We start from the raw sequence: 17,182 nt of genomic DNA on the forward strand, positions 1-17,182 counted from the left end.
TTGGTATCATAACTTTAACAACTTGATGCCCTTGATGCTAGAGGAATCAATGATTTTGCTATATTGTATGTAGCTGGGCATGGGGGTAGTTTGTTCCTCCAGTGAGATACTTGGATCTCTGTCAGGGCTTTTCTAAAATGCAATGGAAGCCAATAGTACTGCTACTTGAAAAAAACCTTTCCTGTTCCTTAGAGTTAAGTGCTATAAAATTTGGAGCAAGAAGGTGAATCAAGCACAGAGGAGTAGAGAGAGAGCTTGGTATGTGAGGAACCAGATAAGTTGTGTGAGGAAATACTATAATAGCAAGAACAAAATGCCACTGATGCCTTTCTTTATGATCATGCTATGTCTGGGTAACAGAGGACAACCTTCTTCAGTCTTCCCCATTGCATCTTTTAACAAGCAGATTGCATATAACTGGGACTTTTTATTCTGGTTGCTGAAGGCTTGCTTTCTAGTCTCAGTTTCATAGGTCGAAGTTTGGGATTACGTATCATGTTATCCACATTCCTTGTGCAATGGAAGATTTTTATGTTGGTAAAATAACATGTTGTGGAAAACCTAAAAGTTCATTTATTTAATGCTGCAGATTGTGAAGCTGTTGCTTCGACATGGTGGAAATCCATTTCAAGCCAATAAGCATGGGGAGAGACCTGTTGATGTTGCTGAAACTGAAGAGTTGGAAATGCTATTGAAAAGGGAAGTGCCCATTTCTGATGATGAGGAAAGTTGCTCAGGTAAAAGTAGCTATTTAATAGCATACTTCAAGTGCATCAATTTGTCTGAAAAGTGGTTTTAATCTTTTGCATAATATTATCTATTAAGAGTTGCTGCAGATTTCAGTTGCTGTTGCTAAGGTTGTTTTCAACCTTTAGGGGTAGCTTTCAAATCTTTCAATTGAATTGAGTTAATCTGAAATGTTTCTTCTGACACCAGGTTGACCATTCCAATAATTTTTTGTATTCTTACTCTAGATTCTGAAGCTCCATCTGTAAATCCTTCCAGTGTAGAGGGCAATGCTGATTCAGAAGCAGAAAAGGACTCTGTAGCCAATGACAGCAAACAAATGACCCCTAGTAAGGCCCCACTTTCATCTGCTCTTGATGAGTATGAGTTTAAAGATGATGACGAAGAGGAAACGAAAAAAATGATTGATGACAAGCACATTCTTAGAAAAGACGTAAAGAAAGAGGACGAGACTGAAGATAAGAACAGTTTGTTTGGGAAACAAGAAAAAGTAGTTTTTTCAAAATCATTTAAAAGCAAAAAGCAGAAGCCATCTAGAGTTCTGTATTCAAGTTCTGAAAGTTCAGATGAAGAAATACCTCAAGACAAGAAGATAGTCTCCATTTCAGAGACATCGAATTCTGATGTAAAATTGAAGAAAGAATATATGGTTACAAACGAACAGAAGCAAAAAGGCAAAGTTAAAAGGAAAGTAAAAAATCAGAGCAAAAATAAGGAGAATCAAGAACTTAAGCGAGAAAAAGAAAATGCCAGAGTAACAAATATAGCTACTTCTGGGTTAGATTCTTTAGATAAAACTAGAGAGGAAGAAACCTTTAAGAAGTCTTTCACCCAAAAAGAAGATTCTTCTTTACATGTATTTCATATCACTGCTGGCAAATCTTCAAAGCATCCCTGTGGATTAAGTGAAAAGCAGTCAACACCATTAAAGCAAGAAAACACCAAATCTTGTGTATCACCAGGAGGTTCTGAAATAACATTGCAGTCTGAATTAGTTCGGTATGACCACAACACTGATTCTGAATACCTAGTAGAAAGCTCTAGTGGCAAATCTTGCAAGCACAAAGAAAAAAGCAAGCATCATCAGAAAGATTTTCACTTAGAATCTGGTGAAAAATCTAGTCCTAAAACTAAAGAGGAAGATAATAGCTCAGCATTTGAGAATTCAGAGTATACCCTGAAAAAGATTGACAAGGAAGGTAAAGCACTTAAAAAGCATAAATTAAGGCACAAAGAAAGAGAAAAGGATAAGCATAAAAAGGAACAGGATGGGGAGAAGGAAAAACATAAGCATAAAGAGAAAGAGGTTCAAAGAAGTATTGAATTTGACAGAGAATTTTGGAAAGAGAATTTTTTCAAAAGTGATGAAAATGAAGATATTTTGTTAAATATAGAGCATGAATCTCTTTCTTCAGACAGAAAATCAAAGCTAGAAAAAGCTGTGGCAAAAGAAGATAAGTTAATTAAGGAGAGACAGTTCCAGAAAGAGAAAAATGCTAAAGAGGACAGAGAGAGAGAGAGGAACAGAGAGAGGGAGAGGAACAAAAAGGAAGGTGAGAAGTTTCTCAAGGATGAAAAATTAAAAGATACAAAAGAAGAAATTATGCTTGCTGATAAAGAATTTGAATTGTTCTGCTTTGGTGTTAAAGATGAGGCAGTCAGTGTTCATTTAATAGAAACAGATACTGAAAAACAGGAAAAGAATTTTAAGGAAAATAAGGAAAAGACTGAAAAACAAACCTCAGCCAAAGAAAAAGATATTGAAAAGTTAGAAAGAAAAAATGGAGAAAAGGAGAAAAAGGTAAAGCATGAATACAAGGTGGAGAAAGAAAAAGCAGAAGTTAATGAAAATGTAGAGAGAGTGAAGGAGAAGTCCAATTTCCAGCAAACAGAAAGATGCCATAAGGAAAATGATAAACTAAAAAGCAGTGGTACTCTTAAAAAACTTGATGACAAGGAAAGAAATAAAGAAAAAACTGATAAGAAGCATGATAAAGAAAAGGCTGATAAAGACAGACATTGGGCTGAAAGCAAAGAAAAACACTGTACTGAAAGGAAAGTCAAACAGTCTGAAAAGGAATCTGAGTATACCAAAATAGAAAAAAATAGAACTAAAGACAAAGAAAAGGAACTTGAAAAAAAAGACAAATCCAAAGACAAGGAGATCTCAGCAGCAGCAAACTCAAAACACATACAAGAGGAAAGGAGATGTAGTACTACAGAAAGTAATAAAGCAGTGCATGACAAACTGCCATCGTTGAAAGAAAAAACAAAAGATGATTTATTGAAAACTCCAGATGGTAGAGAGAAAGATAGAAAAGATAAAGATACAGACCGATACAAAGAGAGAGACAAACATAAACTGCATCAAAGTAGTTCACTTAAACTAAAACTTGAACATGAAAAACTTAAGCCTAAAGCAGCCCCTTCACCAAAGGATGTTCGACCTAAAGAAAAAAGATTAGTCAATGATGATTTAATGCAAACTAGTTTTGAAAGAATGCTTAGCCTTAAAGATCTGGAAATAGAGCAGTGGCATAGAAAACATAAAGAAAAAATAAAGCAGAAAGAGAAAGAACGTTTAAAAAACCGTCCTTGTTTAGAACTTAACAAGACAAAAGAAAAACCAAAACACTCGTTACCTGAAGTAAAAAGCAAAGAACTGATTCATTCAAAAAGCTCAGAGTTGCCAGACATCTCAATGAAGGACAAACAGCACAAAGACACCACAAGTAATAGATTGCAGTCAGTAGATACAAGAAGTGTCAATGTTATAAAGCCTTCATTGGGTATAGATAATTTAAATAGATCCCCCAAATCAGAAAGTGAAAAGACAGGTCTGAGCTCCAGATCAGTGTCTGTGGTTTCAGTTGCAAGCTCTGAGGATTCTTGCCATACCACAGTAAGTACTCCAAGGCCTGTAATTGAATATGATTTAGACTTCATGCTAGAATCTTCAGATTCCCAAATGTCTTTTTCTCAATCACTGTCTCTGGCAAGTGCCAAATCACCAGCCCTTCTTGAAAAAGAGACCGATGGTCTTGCTGAGTTGCCAGATTGCAGTAAGCTACCTTTCACAAGCAGGCTTCCACCAATGTGTATCAGATCAGCACCTGCTGAAGAAGTTAAACTGGTTTTAAATGAGTGTAGACCTGTAGTAGAGGTTCGAAGATGCAACATGCCTGCTGCTGTTTCCGACCACAGCAAACAGCCTCAAATACCTGAAGAAAATAATCAGAACAGTCTGGCATCAGTTCAGACGTATGCTAGCACTTCTACTCATCCAGAACTACCATGTAGCATGCTTGAAAGGGATTTTCAAAGTGGTGTGTCCAGTTTGCAGTCAAACTTCACATCAGCTCCAACTGGAGCTTTTGGCAGCAAACAGACAACAGGTACAAGTACCATTAAAAATACTGCTCAGATAAGCCCTTTGGAAGATGATAATATGCATTTAGAGTCATGTGGTCAAAGTGGTGTGACTCGGCAAACCAAACCATGGGATGTGCCTTTTGACAGACTTAATTCATTAAACAATGAGTTTACCAACTCAGGTTATAGTGTTTCAGAGCAAGATACGAACAGTGTTACAGGAATGCATAATTCTGAAAAGAGGACGTTAAAAGAGCAACAAGTACCTGAAATTTTGCCTCAACATGCTGAAATAAAGGGAAGTTTCAGTTCTCAAGAATCTATATCGTTTTTGCCTTCACAGTCGCCTTGTTCTTTACCTACCCAGCCACTCCCAGATGTGTCTAAACGCATTTCCTTACCAGGCATTAGCAGTCAAGATTCATCAGCTGTACAACAAAATCTACTTCAGGCTACAACTTCTACTTTGGATACAGATGCTACTAGTACCAGGGAGCAGGAAAATGCTTTCTTCCCTTCAAATATTAAGAAGGTTGATGCACCCATTGCTGTATGTTCTGAGAGCTCTGCAAAGGATATTTCACAGAGCTATCTAGGAGTGAATGATCTACCTACAGTACTGTCAGAAAAAGATATTCCTGAAAGTGATAGCAGTTCACAATTAAATACGAGTTTGTATGCCTTCAGTAAAGTTGTTTGTAAAACCACTCAGAGTGAAGTGGATAGTAACACAAAAGATACTTCAGATCCCAGAAATGAAAAAGGCCAACAAGAAAAGCTGGTTTCAGTCCATGTTGTTGATAATAAAGCCAGTGTTGATCTCTGTGAACTAAGTTCAGGAATGTCAAAGGGAATTACAAATGAAGCAGCTAATAAAAAACCCCGCACTACAGACAGAGAAAATGTGTTGACAGATGATCCACTACAGTATTCCTCTTTATCCAATTTGGCAAATAATTCACAACAGATGACACGGGAAGAGTTGCATAAATACAGCCAAATAATTAAACTAGAGGAAGAAATTGCTGAAGATCAGAAGGTGGAACAGCAAGAAATACCTCAAAGAATCACAAGGAACAGAGCAAATTTGCTTGCTAACCAGGCTAAGCAGAATCCTCTTGCCTGCACACAGACATCAGAAAAAGAGTCCGAATCATCAACGTCTGTGAAAGCAAGGATTAGATTAACTGAAGAGGATGATCCTCAGGTCCATCATCCACGTAAAAGAAAAGTGTTGCGTGTGCCTCAGCCTGCGCAAGTGAACCCTTCTTTACTGCAGGCTAAGGAGAAAACCCAGCAGTCACTGGCAGCTATTGCTGATTCTTTGAAACTTGAAGAGATTCAGCCATACAGTTCTGAGAGAGCAAACCCGTATTTTGAGTACTTACACATAAGAAAAAAAATAGAAGAGAAGCGTAAATTACTGTGCAGTGTTACTCCTCAGGCACCTCAATATTATGATGAATACTTGACCTTCAATGGCTCATACCTACTGGATGGCAATCCCTTGAGCAAGATATGCATCCCAACAGTAAGTAACATGGTCTTTAAACATACAGTACAATAAAAGGCATATTCTGCTTTTGTAACTTTGACATTCTTTGTAATTTACTTCTGAATACTTGTGCTGCAAGTAGTAAGTTGACAGATGTCAAATTAATAATGACCAGTAATGTCAGCACCATTCACCAGGCATAAAAAGTGTGGTTTCAGAGTTATTACAAGACAAACCATCATGTACGACACCTGTAAAAGGCAAAAAAAGACAAATATTATATTGCTAAGTATTTACTACTGTAAAGCCTGTCCTTCTAAAAATGAAGTCAGTTGTTAGGAGCTTCTCGGATTTTCTGCTAGCAATAATTTGGTTAAAACTTAATTATTCAATGTTGTTTCATTGGGGGGGGAGGGGGTGTGGATGGGGTGTGTGCAGTACTTCAAAATATCAAGTCCGTCACCAAAAGATACAAGTAGGAGAGAGCCTGCTAGCTATTTCAGTTTCTCCTTAATGCTCTCAAGAGCAGCAGATGTAATTTTCTGTGTCCCAGCTTTTGTAATCATCAAAGTATTCTGCATTTTATTTAATCATGTGAAGTTCTTTTTCTTTTCGCTGAAGAACATCCATAGTTCAGGAACACTAGTTTGGTTTAAAGCTCTCCATGGTTCTGACACAGGCATTTTTCCTGATGACAGCTATGAGGGAGGTCTGTGCAATGCAGAACATAATTGGCTCAAGTGCTGTTAATCCTACGACTTACTATGGAGGTGACCCTCCAGGTCTCTCACAGTAACACAGTCCTTGCTGGTGTCTTGTTCTGAAATCAGCGTAATCATGGTAGCACTTGAATTGTACTTCCTTTCTTTGCTCCTCAGCACACCTGGTTCTGTGCTTGTGGTTCTCCATGGGGGACGGGAGATCTGAAACATTGCACATTGAGGGTTTTCTGAAGTACTTTCACTCCTGGAATTAGGAAGTTTTCTATTTTTCTACCTATTTACCTAATTCACTTAAATGCTCTAGTTCTGAGGTAAAACGTACAAGCTTAAGCCTGTTTGAATGGTTTAAGTTAACACACATAATAGCTAAAATTGGTGGAGACCACATATTTGATTTCCTAAAGCAGTTGTTTGGCTGACATACAGTAGCTTGGTAATGTTAGAATTCAGCAGAAGTTGATCATATGCCTGTTACTTAAGATGCATCAAGTTAGGAGAAGTCTGAGTTTCAGTATTTCTGAACAGAGTAGTTATGAAGTTGAGTCATTAAAGATAACTTGCCCCTGTTTGAGATGTTGCCTTAGCTTTTTCCAATAGAGTTGAAGATGTTTTTTGGTTTAGCTGTGCACACAAGTTTAATATATAAAAGTAAATTGAAAAATGTTTGCTCAATTCAGAGGTAATCGTAATCCTCCATATAAGCTGTTCCTTCTCATTTTTCCAGTCTGACCCCTATTTCTGCCTGAGAGAATTAATATGTGCATACTCTTTCTAGTGAGTGAGTTCTCTCTTATTTGATGGTGACCACAGTTCTTTGTAATTAGTAGATAAATTATAGTCTGTGGAAAGATGTGGGTTCCCCTGGTCTCTAAGTGAACTAGGATGTATAGTAACCTTTGCCACAGTGTATTAGGCTGTCAGCTTTCCTCAGTTTACAAATCTTTCTCAGTAGCTGTTGCAGCTTCTGTAATATATCTTTATCACTGGAAGCAGAGAATTTTTTATTTCTTTTTTTTTATAGCAGCTGCTAGTCAAGTACATAGTGTTTCCAAGCTACAACTTACTGCTTTGGCATCACACTTCAGTGTTTAATCTTGGATAAGCAGAAAGAGGAGAGGCAAGGCATATATTTTTCCCTGGTCCATCTTCTGTCTGGGCAATAGAATTCATTTCCCTGTCATAAATGGAAATATGTGTAGGCACTATAAAAAAGGGAGAGTTATTGACTTGATATTAAAGCACTGCTTCATACATCCTTCCTGTCTTTCTTGCTGTGCACAATAGAGACTCTCCAGTTCATGAAAATAATTTAGGTAATGGGGTAGTGCAAATTCTTGGGTAACTTAGGTTCAGGAAACACCAGAGATGAGTGGATGCTCCCCATTCTTAATGGCTTTTAATTACTTCTTGTAAAGAAAAACCTCTAAAAAAGTTTATAAAAATGTGCATATGTACTTGAAGGATCACAGTTACTGAGTTTTTATCTCATTTAGATTTCTGGATTGCTTCCCTGTACATACATGTTCTGGTGCTAATTGCCTCTATGCAAATGCATATACTGTCTCTATGCTAACACACCCAGCATGGGGGATAAATAAGAGGAGTTAGAGACGTGCACACACCTGCAGGGCTGTGATCCTATTGGCATCACAGAGGTGCGCTGGGATGGCTCCTGTGATCAGAGTGTTGGAATGAAAGGATACAGGCTCTTCAGGAAGGACAGGCAGGGGAGATGAGAAGGGGGTGTCGCCCTTTGTGTCAGTGACCAGCTGTAGTGTGCAGAGCTCTGCCTGGGGATGGATGAGGAGTTGAACAAGAGATTTTGGATCGGGACTAAAAGGGGGGACAGTGACAGGTGACATTATAGTGGGGGTCTGTTATAGGGAGACTGAGTGGATGAGGCCCTCTATAGACAGATAGGAGAAGCCTCACATTCGTAAGGCCTGATCTTCATAGCAGACTTCAACCACCCCGGCATCTATTTCAATAGATGTCCCCTTCAGGGACAACACAGAGGGGCATAAGTAATCCAGGAGGTTGATGGTAACTTCCTTCTGCAAGTGATAGAGGAGCCAAGAAGAAAAGGGGCTATGCTGGGCCTTGTTCTCATAAACAGGAAAGGGCTAGTGGGGCATGTGAAGCTTGAGGGCAGCCTTGCTGCAGTGACCATGAAAGGATGGAGTTCAAGATCCTTAGGGTAGCAAAGAGGACTCCTGGATTTTAGGAGACCTGACTTTTGGGAAACATAACCCCCATTTTTAGAAAAGGAATACAGGAAGGCCTGAGAAACTACAGTCCAGTCAGTCTCATCTCAGTGCCTGACAAGATCATGGAGTAGATCCTCTTGGAAACTATGCTAAGGCACATGGAAAACAAAGAGGTGATTGATGACAGTTGCACTAAGGGCGAATTGTGTCTGACAGATTTGATGGCATTCTCGTATGGGGTTATGGCATTGGTAGATAAGGGAAGAGCGCTTAATTGATGCCGTCTACCCGGGCTTGTGCAAAGCATTTGATACTGTCCTGCATGAAATCCTTCTCTCTAAACTGGAGAACTGTGGATTTGACAGATGGGCCACTCGGTGGATACAGATTTGGCTGGATAGTCATGCTTAAAACGTTGTGGTCCCCAGCTCATTGTCCAAATGGAGACCAGTAATGAGTGGTATTCCCCAGGGGTTGGTATTGGGACTGGCACTGTTTAGCATCCCTGTCATCAGCATGGTCAATGGGATTGAGTGTACCCTCAGCAAGTTTGCCAACGATAGCAAGGTGTGTGGTGTGGTCAACATGCTGGAGGGAAGGGATGTCATCCAGGGGGACCTTGACAGCTTGAGTAGTACTTTTTACAAGAGCATGTAGAGGTAGGACAAGGGGTAATGGTTTAAAATTGAAAGAGGATAGGTTTAGATTAGATATTAAGAAGAAATTCTTTACCATTACAGTGGTGGAGCACTGGAACAGGCTGCCCACAGATGTGGCTGCCCCCATCCCTGGCCATGTTCAAGGCCAGGTTGGATGGGGCTTTGAGCAACCTGGTCTAATAGAAGGTGTTCCTGTGTGTGGCAGGGGGGGGATAGAACTAGATGATCTTTAAGGTCTTTTCCAACCCAAACCATTCTGTGATTCTATTTAAAATGTTACTTGTTTTGTATATGCTTTAATGGTATTGTTAGTCTTCTATAGTTGTAGAAGAAGCAGATGGAGCTTTTTGTTTCAGGCAAAAGCGAGGGAAAAAAAAATTCTAAGAAGCCCAAATAAATGATTAGGAAATGGGTATTTATTTTTATTAGGAGTAAAGTGTAAGAAAGCAGCATGAGTTTTAATCTAGAGTGAAATATTTTAAGCATTTTAGTTTTGCTTGTCTGAAAAATCACCTATAGTGCAGCTAAATGTTTTATTTAATTACTGTCACTTGCGTAAATACACAATTTTGATAAAATTCATGATGTTTCTTTCCAGAGAAAAAAAAGAATTTTAAAAGTTATTAGTAGTCAAGATTTAATGTCTGTGCAGGGGGTTGTTTGTGTATAGAATTTAATAATTTTAGTTTGCCACTATTGACTTTTAATAGTTCTTTCATGATGCTCTGCTAACCTGAGTTTTGCCTCATTAATTTACATAGGCTATAGGAAGGTAGATGCTCTTTCTTAAATTATTGCTGTATGTTAGATATCACTGCGTGAAGGTCTAGGTGAATATATTTAGCTCTGACACTCTGAGACTCAGAATAGTTTGTGTAGCAAACTGTTCTCTGCACTGGAATTTTAATGATGCACTATAGTTTATCTGATGAACTTCAGACATCCTGTAGGTGGGAACTAGGAGATGGTGCACTTAAGTTTGATTTCCACAGCCTTGTTTACATACTGTAATTTATAACCCATATCACCTCAGGCTGTAAGGATAGTCACGTATGAATTGTAGCTTCCCTCTCTCCAATGCAAATAGAAGACAGAAGATATTGGACACCAGCTCTGTTCAAAACAGAAGGCAACAAATCTCAGTCTTCTAAGAGAGTAAATTTAAATTGTACTTAGCTATGTTACCTTTCAGATTGCTACATCAGTATGTTCTATGGGGTTCAGTCGTCTTTATCTGTACTGCCTCCTGAAAAGAGATACCAGGATGATTCATTTCCAGCTTCTGATGGCTATCTAGCAGATAAGTTTCTAGTAAAAGGGATTCTGTCCAGTCTTTAAGGCACTGCTGTAGAAACTTAAATGGTAAAAGCTTATTTTAGTGGTGTTACCAGAACTTTGCTTCCTAAGTGCATGAAATACTATAGCAGTAGAGCAGGCTTGTCAATTTTGGGTGGCATGGGTGAGGGGAGATGGAGAGGGATGTGTGAAAATAATTGTGGAAAAATTGTGTACGTGTGAATCTGAATTAGCTTCAGTGTTGCTTTTTTTATAACTGGCAGAAATGAGAATTGAATGTTTATAGAGTGAAGAGCTGCTGGTTTTGTTGCAATTGTTATGAAGGATGCAAGGCATGCAGGAAACTTTCTTAATTGATTTTCATGTGTTGGAGATGGTGAGGGCATGTCTTGAACCTCAGCTATGTTTGATGCCTGCCTTCTTGTGAAGAGGAGCAGAGAGGTGGGAGGCTGAGTTGTCTACCTTTTACGGGTGGGGTTAGAGAAGGCAGGGCCTCTTTGTATCCTTCTTGTCTGTATGGAGTCTGAGCCTGTAAGGAACTACTTGCAATAATTGGTTTTGTTTATACAAAAAACCTGAGGTCAACTTTTCCCTGTGGCATTCAGCTTCATGCTCTGTTCTTTCAAGTTCAACATACATGTTTGTATTTTGCCTACACGGTTTTTGCAGTCCCTTTAATAACTGTCTCTAACTAGAAGATCCAAGAGACTCCTCTGGCTGTTCTTACCTTGAAACCTTTAACTTCATTTTCCTTTGAGGCCAGAAAGTTTGCTTCCCTTGTCCAAACGCAGTGCCTCTGGCCTGCAGGGGGAGCTTTATTTCTGACTCACTTGGATGCATAAACTCGAATCCTATTTATAGACAGGTTGTTTATCTTGCCGGTTATGTGGTGAGCTTCCCTTTCAGCAAAAGCACTGGGATTTTTGAGAGATCTTTGGGGTTTAGTAAAAGTAATTAGGTAAAAGCTTGGTGTTGTTACAAGCATCTTGTTTTATTGAAAGACTACAACAGCATTGTTGCACTGTGCTGTGAATCCAGACTTTCCAGGCAAAATTAGACTGCAGTGTCTGTCAAGCTAAACTTAAACACATTGCTATCAGTTATGATTAAGACTGATTCTTCCAGTAGATGGTTGTGATTTGGTTGGTGTTTTTTTGTTGTTGTTGTTGTCGTGTTTGTTTGTTTTTAGTGCTGATGACTTATACCAAATGGCACGTGCCATAAGCATTACTCACTGAGTTGGAAGCCAAACTGTTTTGTTGGGAGAAGTGAAATGTATCTTGTTTAGTAGTTTGAAAAGGGAAGGAGTTGAATGTCATTTTATACCAAATAGTAACTTAAGGAATGAACCACAATTAGTTATTCAGTATGCTCTTTAACTTCAAAAATATTGGCTAACTTCCAGTGGGGGAAAAGCTTGTCCTGAAATAATTTTCCAAGATAACAATAATTGAATAACTTCTGGTAGGTAAATCACTTTGTTATTGGAGTGCATGGGGCAAGATTGGTACTAATAATGCAGTGTGTTCATATTTTCATAATGGGTTTAGTATTTCTTGATAGTTGTAGGATAAATATTATTGAATAGAATGATTTCTGTCTTTGTGTTTTGTGTGAGGTACAAGGTGGAGTGTAAACACCTGTAGGTATATATTTCAGCTGTGGTGTCTGAGCATCAGTGGTAGTAAGTGTTTTATTTAGTTTTCATCAGTCTTTCCAAAGCAATACCAATGTTCTTACATGTAGCAGTTGTGAAAAACCACACTGAACTGTCAGGCAGAACTTGCATAGAGAAAAGTAAACTTTGCATTGAGCTTTAAAACTCCCAAGATGTTTGTTAGTTACTTCTCAAGAAACTTCTGGTTTCTGCAGTTGCCATGAGGGCTCCAGGTGCCTTTACAGTTTTTGTCATACAGCTCAGTCTGGACAGTAATACCATACAGTAATACTTTAATTGACTAGACATGCAAAATATTCAGAGTATAGTCCATCAGTAATAGTGTCAATAGCTCACTCGCTATGTGATTTTTCTTTTTTATAATCTTTTTTTTTAGGCATAGGCCATTAAAAAAACCTTATTTAAATAACTGACAGGAGGAAGCACTTTCCAAGCCACTACCTGGGCTGTAATGGGGTTTTTGTGCTTGGCTGTGTTCTGCATCACTGTAAGATTAGGAAGATGGTGGGTTATCTTTTATGCCATATGTATGCTCTTGTATTTGGTTAGGCAGCTTTTAACTTCTCAGAATGAGAAGCTTTCAGTTGTGCTTGAAAGAGTCTTTAAAATTGAAAGCAAGCTGTATTTTTACTATGTTCTAATGTATAGCCCTTTTAAAGAACAGCTATGGCATGCTGACAATGATTGGTTAAAAGCAGTAAACAGTTCGAAATGCCATTTCAGTCAGCTTTATTAACTTTATGGCAAAGAATCCTTTAAACCTTTTATTGCAAATGGGCTGAAGCCATGTAATTAATGGAATGTACAAAATTCATATTTTCCCTAAAAATACTTTGCTTATGGTTGTTTTGCTTTTTAAAAATAAAAGTTCAAATCATATAAGCAGTATTAAACATATGTTAAATACATAAAAACATACGTTAAATATTGACTATATTGTATATTGACACTTTTTCCACAGATTACCCCACCTCCCTCACTGTCAGACCCGCTTAAGGAACTGTTTAAACAACAGGAGGTTGTAAGGATGAAACTACGTTTGCAGCACAGTATCGAAAGGGTAAGGCTAAAGTAATTGATTTTTGTATTTCCCAACTTTAAGCTTTAGGGGTTTCCATTTTTCAATGAACATTTGCTCATTCTGATATTACTTTAGAAATAATCTGCCTTCTATCCAAATTTATGAAGTGGAGAGACTTGTAAATAAAACAAATGGCTTAGCAGAATACTTAAACTAGTAAGATAGCAGCTTTTTTCTTTAATTGCTCTAACATGTGGCCCAGATTTTCCCCAGAGGCAGTGGGAAGTGGAAAGAAAGCTTCAGATTCTAGATTTGAAAGCTTATAATGGTTGTAGACTCTGAACCAAAGTAACTGAGTTAAATGAATTAAAAAAATGAAACAAGAGCAAATTCTGTATTGGTAGTAGACATATGTGGCTTTAAGACTGAAACATTACTTGCAATATTCTGCTTGCAAAAACAGCCTAAAATTATGTTAGAACTGCATCCGTAGGCTTGACTGAATATGAACTCAGATATTGAGAAAATATTCCTGGTTTAAGAGTATTATTTATTTTTCTGGTGCCCAAACCTTTCTCTTTGGCAGCTAGCTTTAAATGTCTTGTCAGTATTGCGAGCCAGATTGCTTGTGAATATAGACAGGACTGCTTTCTCACCTATAATGTATCTTAAATATTTCTACAGGGTTATACAAGCAGCAGGCTCATTAAAACCCGGTGTGGTACTTTTTTAGTTAAGTTGATTTCACTGTGGCTTAACAAACCACACTGGGAGGGGTTTTGTTTGAATTTGACATTTCAGTATAAAGCACAATGAATGTAAACATGGTTCAAGTTCTGACTGAAAAGAAATTAATTGTAACCAAAGGAAAGATGCTGCTTTTTCTGTTTTCCGAGCTTTCTATAATCCACCTTCTTCTGATAAAAATCAGAGCCTTTATGTTGCAGAGCAGTAAACACAACATGTACATTAAATTATGTCTTTCAAAATTCTGCATATATCTACTTAGTTTGCTCAAACAGACTGTCCTTGAAATCAGATCTACTTTATACAACTGTAAGTCAAGTTTGGGCAAGTAAGCTGTATTTTCTTATATTGGTTAAGGAAAGAATCTTTGTCCAGCTATCAATTTATGGAGTTTCTGCTTGGGGTTTTTTTTTTGTTTTGATTTGTTTTTTTGGGTTGTTTTTGTTTTGTGTTTTTTTTAATAAAATTAAATTCTCCTACACATTATATTTCTGCTTCTGTGTGTTTGGCCATTTTGCCTGGTACAACAAGCATTTGACAAAAATATTAATTCAGTCGAGACTCACAAACCTATATCCCAACTCTGTGCTCGTCATACCTTTCATCTTTCACCTTCTTCATCAGCTAGAACTTGCCTCAGTAGCACTGAGTGGAAAACGTGGGCCTGACATGCAGCCAGCAGTGGTGGTGGAGGAGAAGATATTTTCTGTTCTGACATGCAGGGAACACTCTTTGCATCATTAAGTTGAAATTTTGGAATTGATCAGATAAATAACTGCTCCTCTCTCCTCTGGCCAGTTTCTCACACTGTTCAAAAGTATAAACCCTGAAAAGAAATGTTAAAATGAATGGGAATTTTAATGAATCCAGCTGAAATGCTTAATTTACCAAATGTGTATTTATATGGTGATGTCTTTTCAATTAGGAAAAGCTTATTGTTTCTAACGAGCAAGAAGTTCTACGTGTTCATCATCGAGCAGCAAGAACGCTAAATAATCAAACACTACCATTCAGTGCCTGCACTGTTCTGCTGGATGCTGAGGTTTATAATGTGCCTCCGGATGCTCAGGTAAAGAATATATTTCAGAATTTCAAACAAAAAGATCAAAAGGAGTGTTTGGAGAGAATTCTGTTCCCTTACTGAAGTTGTCATTGAGTTGCATGGAATTAAGATTTTATTTACTATAGACTGCTCCTTTGATTAGGCTTCATTTGGGTGTTCAGTAACAAGAGGATATGGGTATATGCACACTGTTTTAACTGTTTTGCACCATGTCTGGTTTTCTTTCACCTCAGGAAATTATGAAAAGGATAAAATGAGAACATTTTTCTTCTGATTTTTATTAAATCAGTCATAAACACAACATATTTTGGAAGCTTACAAATACAGCTTCAACAACAACAAAAATATTTGCAGATTATAAGATCATTTTTGTCAGTAGTCCAGAGATTCAGAATGCAGTAGTGTGTGAAGTGATGAGATTGGTTTGAGAAATTTGGAAATGATTTGTGGAGATATTCACATTATACTTTTCTCCTCTCTCTAAGGCAGCCATTACAACTGTGCCATAACAAACAGATGACCAGCAGTGAAATATCCAATGCTATTTCTTTAAAATCACCTCGAGCTCCATATTATTTAAATGCACCATGTTATTTATGTCTCCAGTGTTGGTACTTAGTCCTGATTAAAACGTAAAATGAGCAGTATACTTTATAATCTGCATACCTTTCATGAACTACCACTCAGGGGTTTGCTGCAGCTGTATCTCTAAGAGAATGTAATTTCATGGTCTTGAAATTACACCATGAATGTTGTGTATTTTGTATATTTGTGTATCAGTATTTTGTGAACAAGGCTGCTAACTAACAAAAAATGAAAGCAGCATTCAGCACCAGTTTTGGTGACTGTAAGGAACACATAGTGGAAGGAAGAAATCTGATGATTTGGGTGTAATAAAAGTGTTGATGCATTGCATGTTGGGCATTTTTAAATGAAACACCTACATTTCCAACATACGTGAAATTTCACTTTAGTCCCAGAGCCCTTTATAGAATTATTATAGCTTCCAGTGTTTCCTCAGTCTGCTACTATATTTTTTCCCCATCTTCAAAGAACTAGAGCTATGCACAACAAGGTGATTCAGCAAGAGATAGCAGTTTATGGGGAGTGTACTGTTCTTCCATTTTAAGCTTTATACTGCTTGATACCAACAAACTTTTAAATCATTATTTCCTTAGTACATCTGTTAAGGCAAAAAATAGATTTTTCTCTTCCATTAACAGTCCACATACCATCAGTGTTAGTTCTGAAGTTCAGAATGTGCTTGGCTTTTTTCTGCCCCAATTTAGAAGCCCTCAACTTTTTAGAAATTTGAGGTACATCTGATTTTTATGCACATAACTGTGTTTTATAGTTCATATTTTACAACTGACTTTAAATAAGCTGATTCTACATTTGAATCTTGTGAAACAAAAGGAATCTTTACTGGGGGAGCAGTTGTGGTTCTTACCTCTCCCTCCCCCCCCAGGTACTGCAGCTTTTTTTGACCATTAAGAGAACCACAGTAGTAGTAAAATGCCTCTCCTTCCCCCTTACTACCTTAACAGCTTTGTGGTTCAGTCTGTGTTAACTTTTCTTACTAAATTGTAATACTGCACATAATGTTCAGCAAAGAATTAAATGTATTTTTTAAATATAATTGAAGTCAGTGTTTTAAATTATCAACTTCATGCTTTGATTTAAATTTGCTTGGTGGGAAGAACGTAGATGCGTAAGAAGCAGTTATCTTGTAGTACGTTCTCCCACTTTTATCCTGCTAACAAGTCTTAGTTTTGTTCTACAATGAAGAAACATTTCTGATGATTTTTTCAAGTATCTGAGCAAATAGCTGCGAAAGATTTTTTTTTAATCAAAGATCTGGTTTCTTTTGCAGGAAAATGACCACCTCAGAGCTGGTTTTATGGGGTTTCTGGGTTTTTGGAGGCTTGCCTTTACAGCTGCATGTGTTGGGCAGACCTTGAGAACCATACTTTGCACTCATAAGGGCCAGAGAAAAGATGGGGGAGGGAAAACAACCCAAGTTTCTGGTGAACAGACTGTTAGCTCGTCACAGCTCACCTGAATGCCTATGCTATGGTTCAGGATTACCATACAAGTGTTGTTGAGGGCTCTTTCTATAACCAACCTGTGCAGTTGTTCTTGATACCTGAAATCTCAGCTATTTTCTAGAATTTC

At 37.7% G+C, this 17,182-nt stretch overlaps 1 protein-coding gene across 1 annotated transcript in view; it reads left to right on the forward strand.

Moving 5' to 3' along the window:
• The window catches only part of ANKRD12 (ankyrin repeat domain 12), a 63,735-nt gene that overhangs the window by 44,076 nt on the left and 2,477 nt on the right, over positions 1 to 17,182 (forward strand). The window contains exons 7-10 of the mRNA XM_005153479.3: positions 590 to 737; positions 975 to 5,650; positions 13,138 to 13,236; positions 14,870 to 15,013. Of these exons, the coding sequence (XP_005153536.2) occupies positions 590 to 737; positions 975 to 5,650; positions 13,138 to 13,236; positions 14,870 to 15,013 (5,067 nt within the window). The remainder of the gene's footprint in view (positions 1 to 589; positions 738 to 974; positions 5,651 to 13,137; positions 13,237 to 14,869; positions 15,014 to 17,182) is intronic.

Source organism: Melopsittacus undulatus, chromosome 1 (assembly GCF_012275295.1).
Source record: "Melopsittacus undulatus isolate bMelUnd1 chromosome 1, bMelUnd1.mat.Z, whole genome shotgun sequence".
In the NCBI taxonomy this organism is placed as follows: Eukaryota; Metazoa; Chordata; class Aves; order Psittaciformes; family Psittaculidae; genus Melopsittacus; species Melopsittacus undulatus.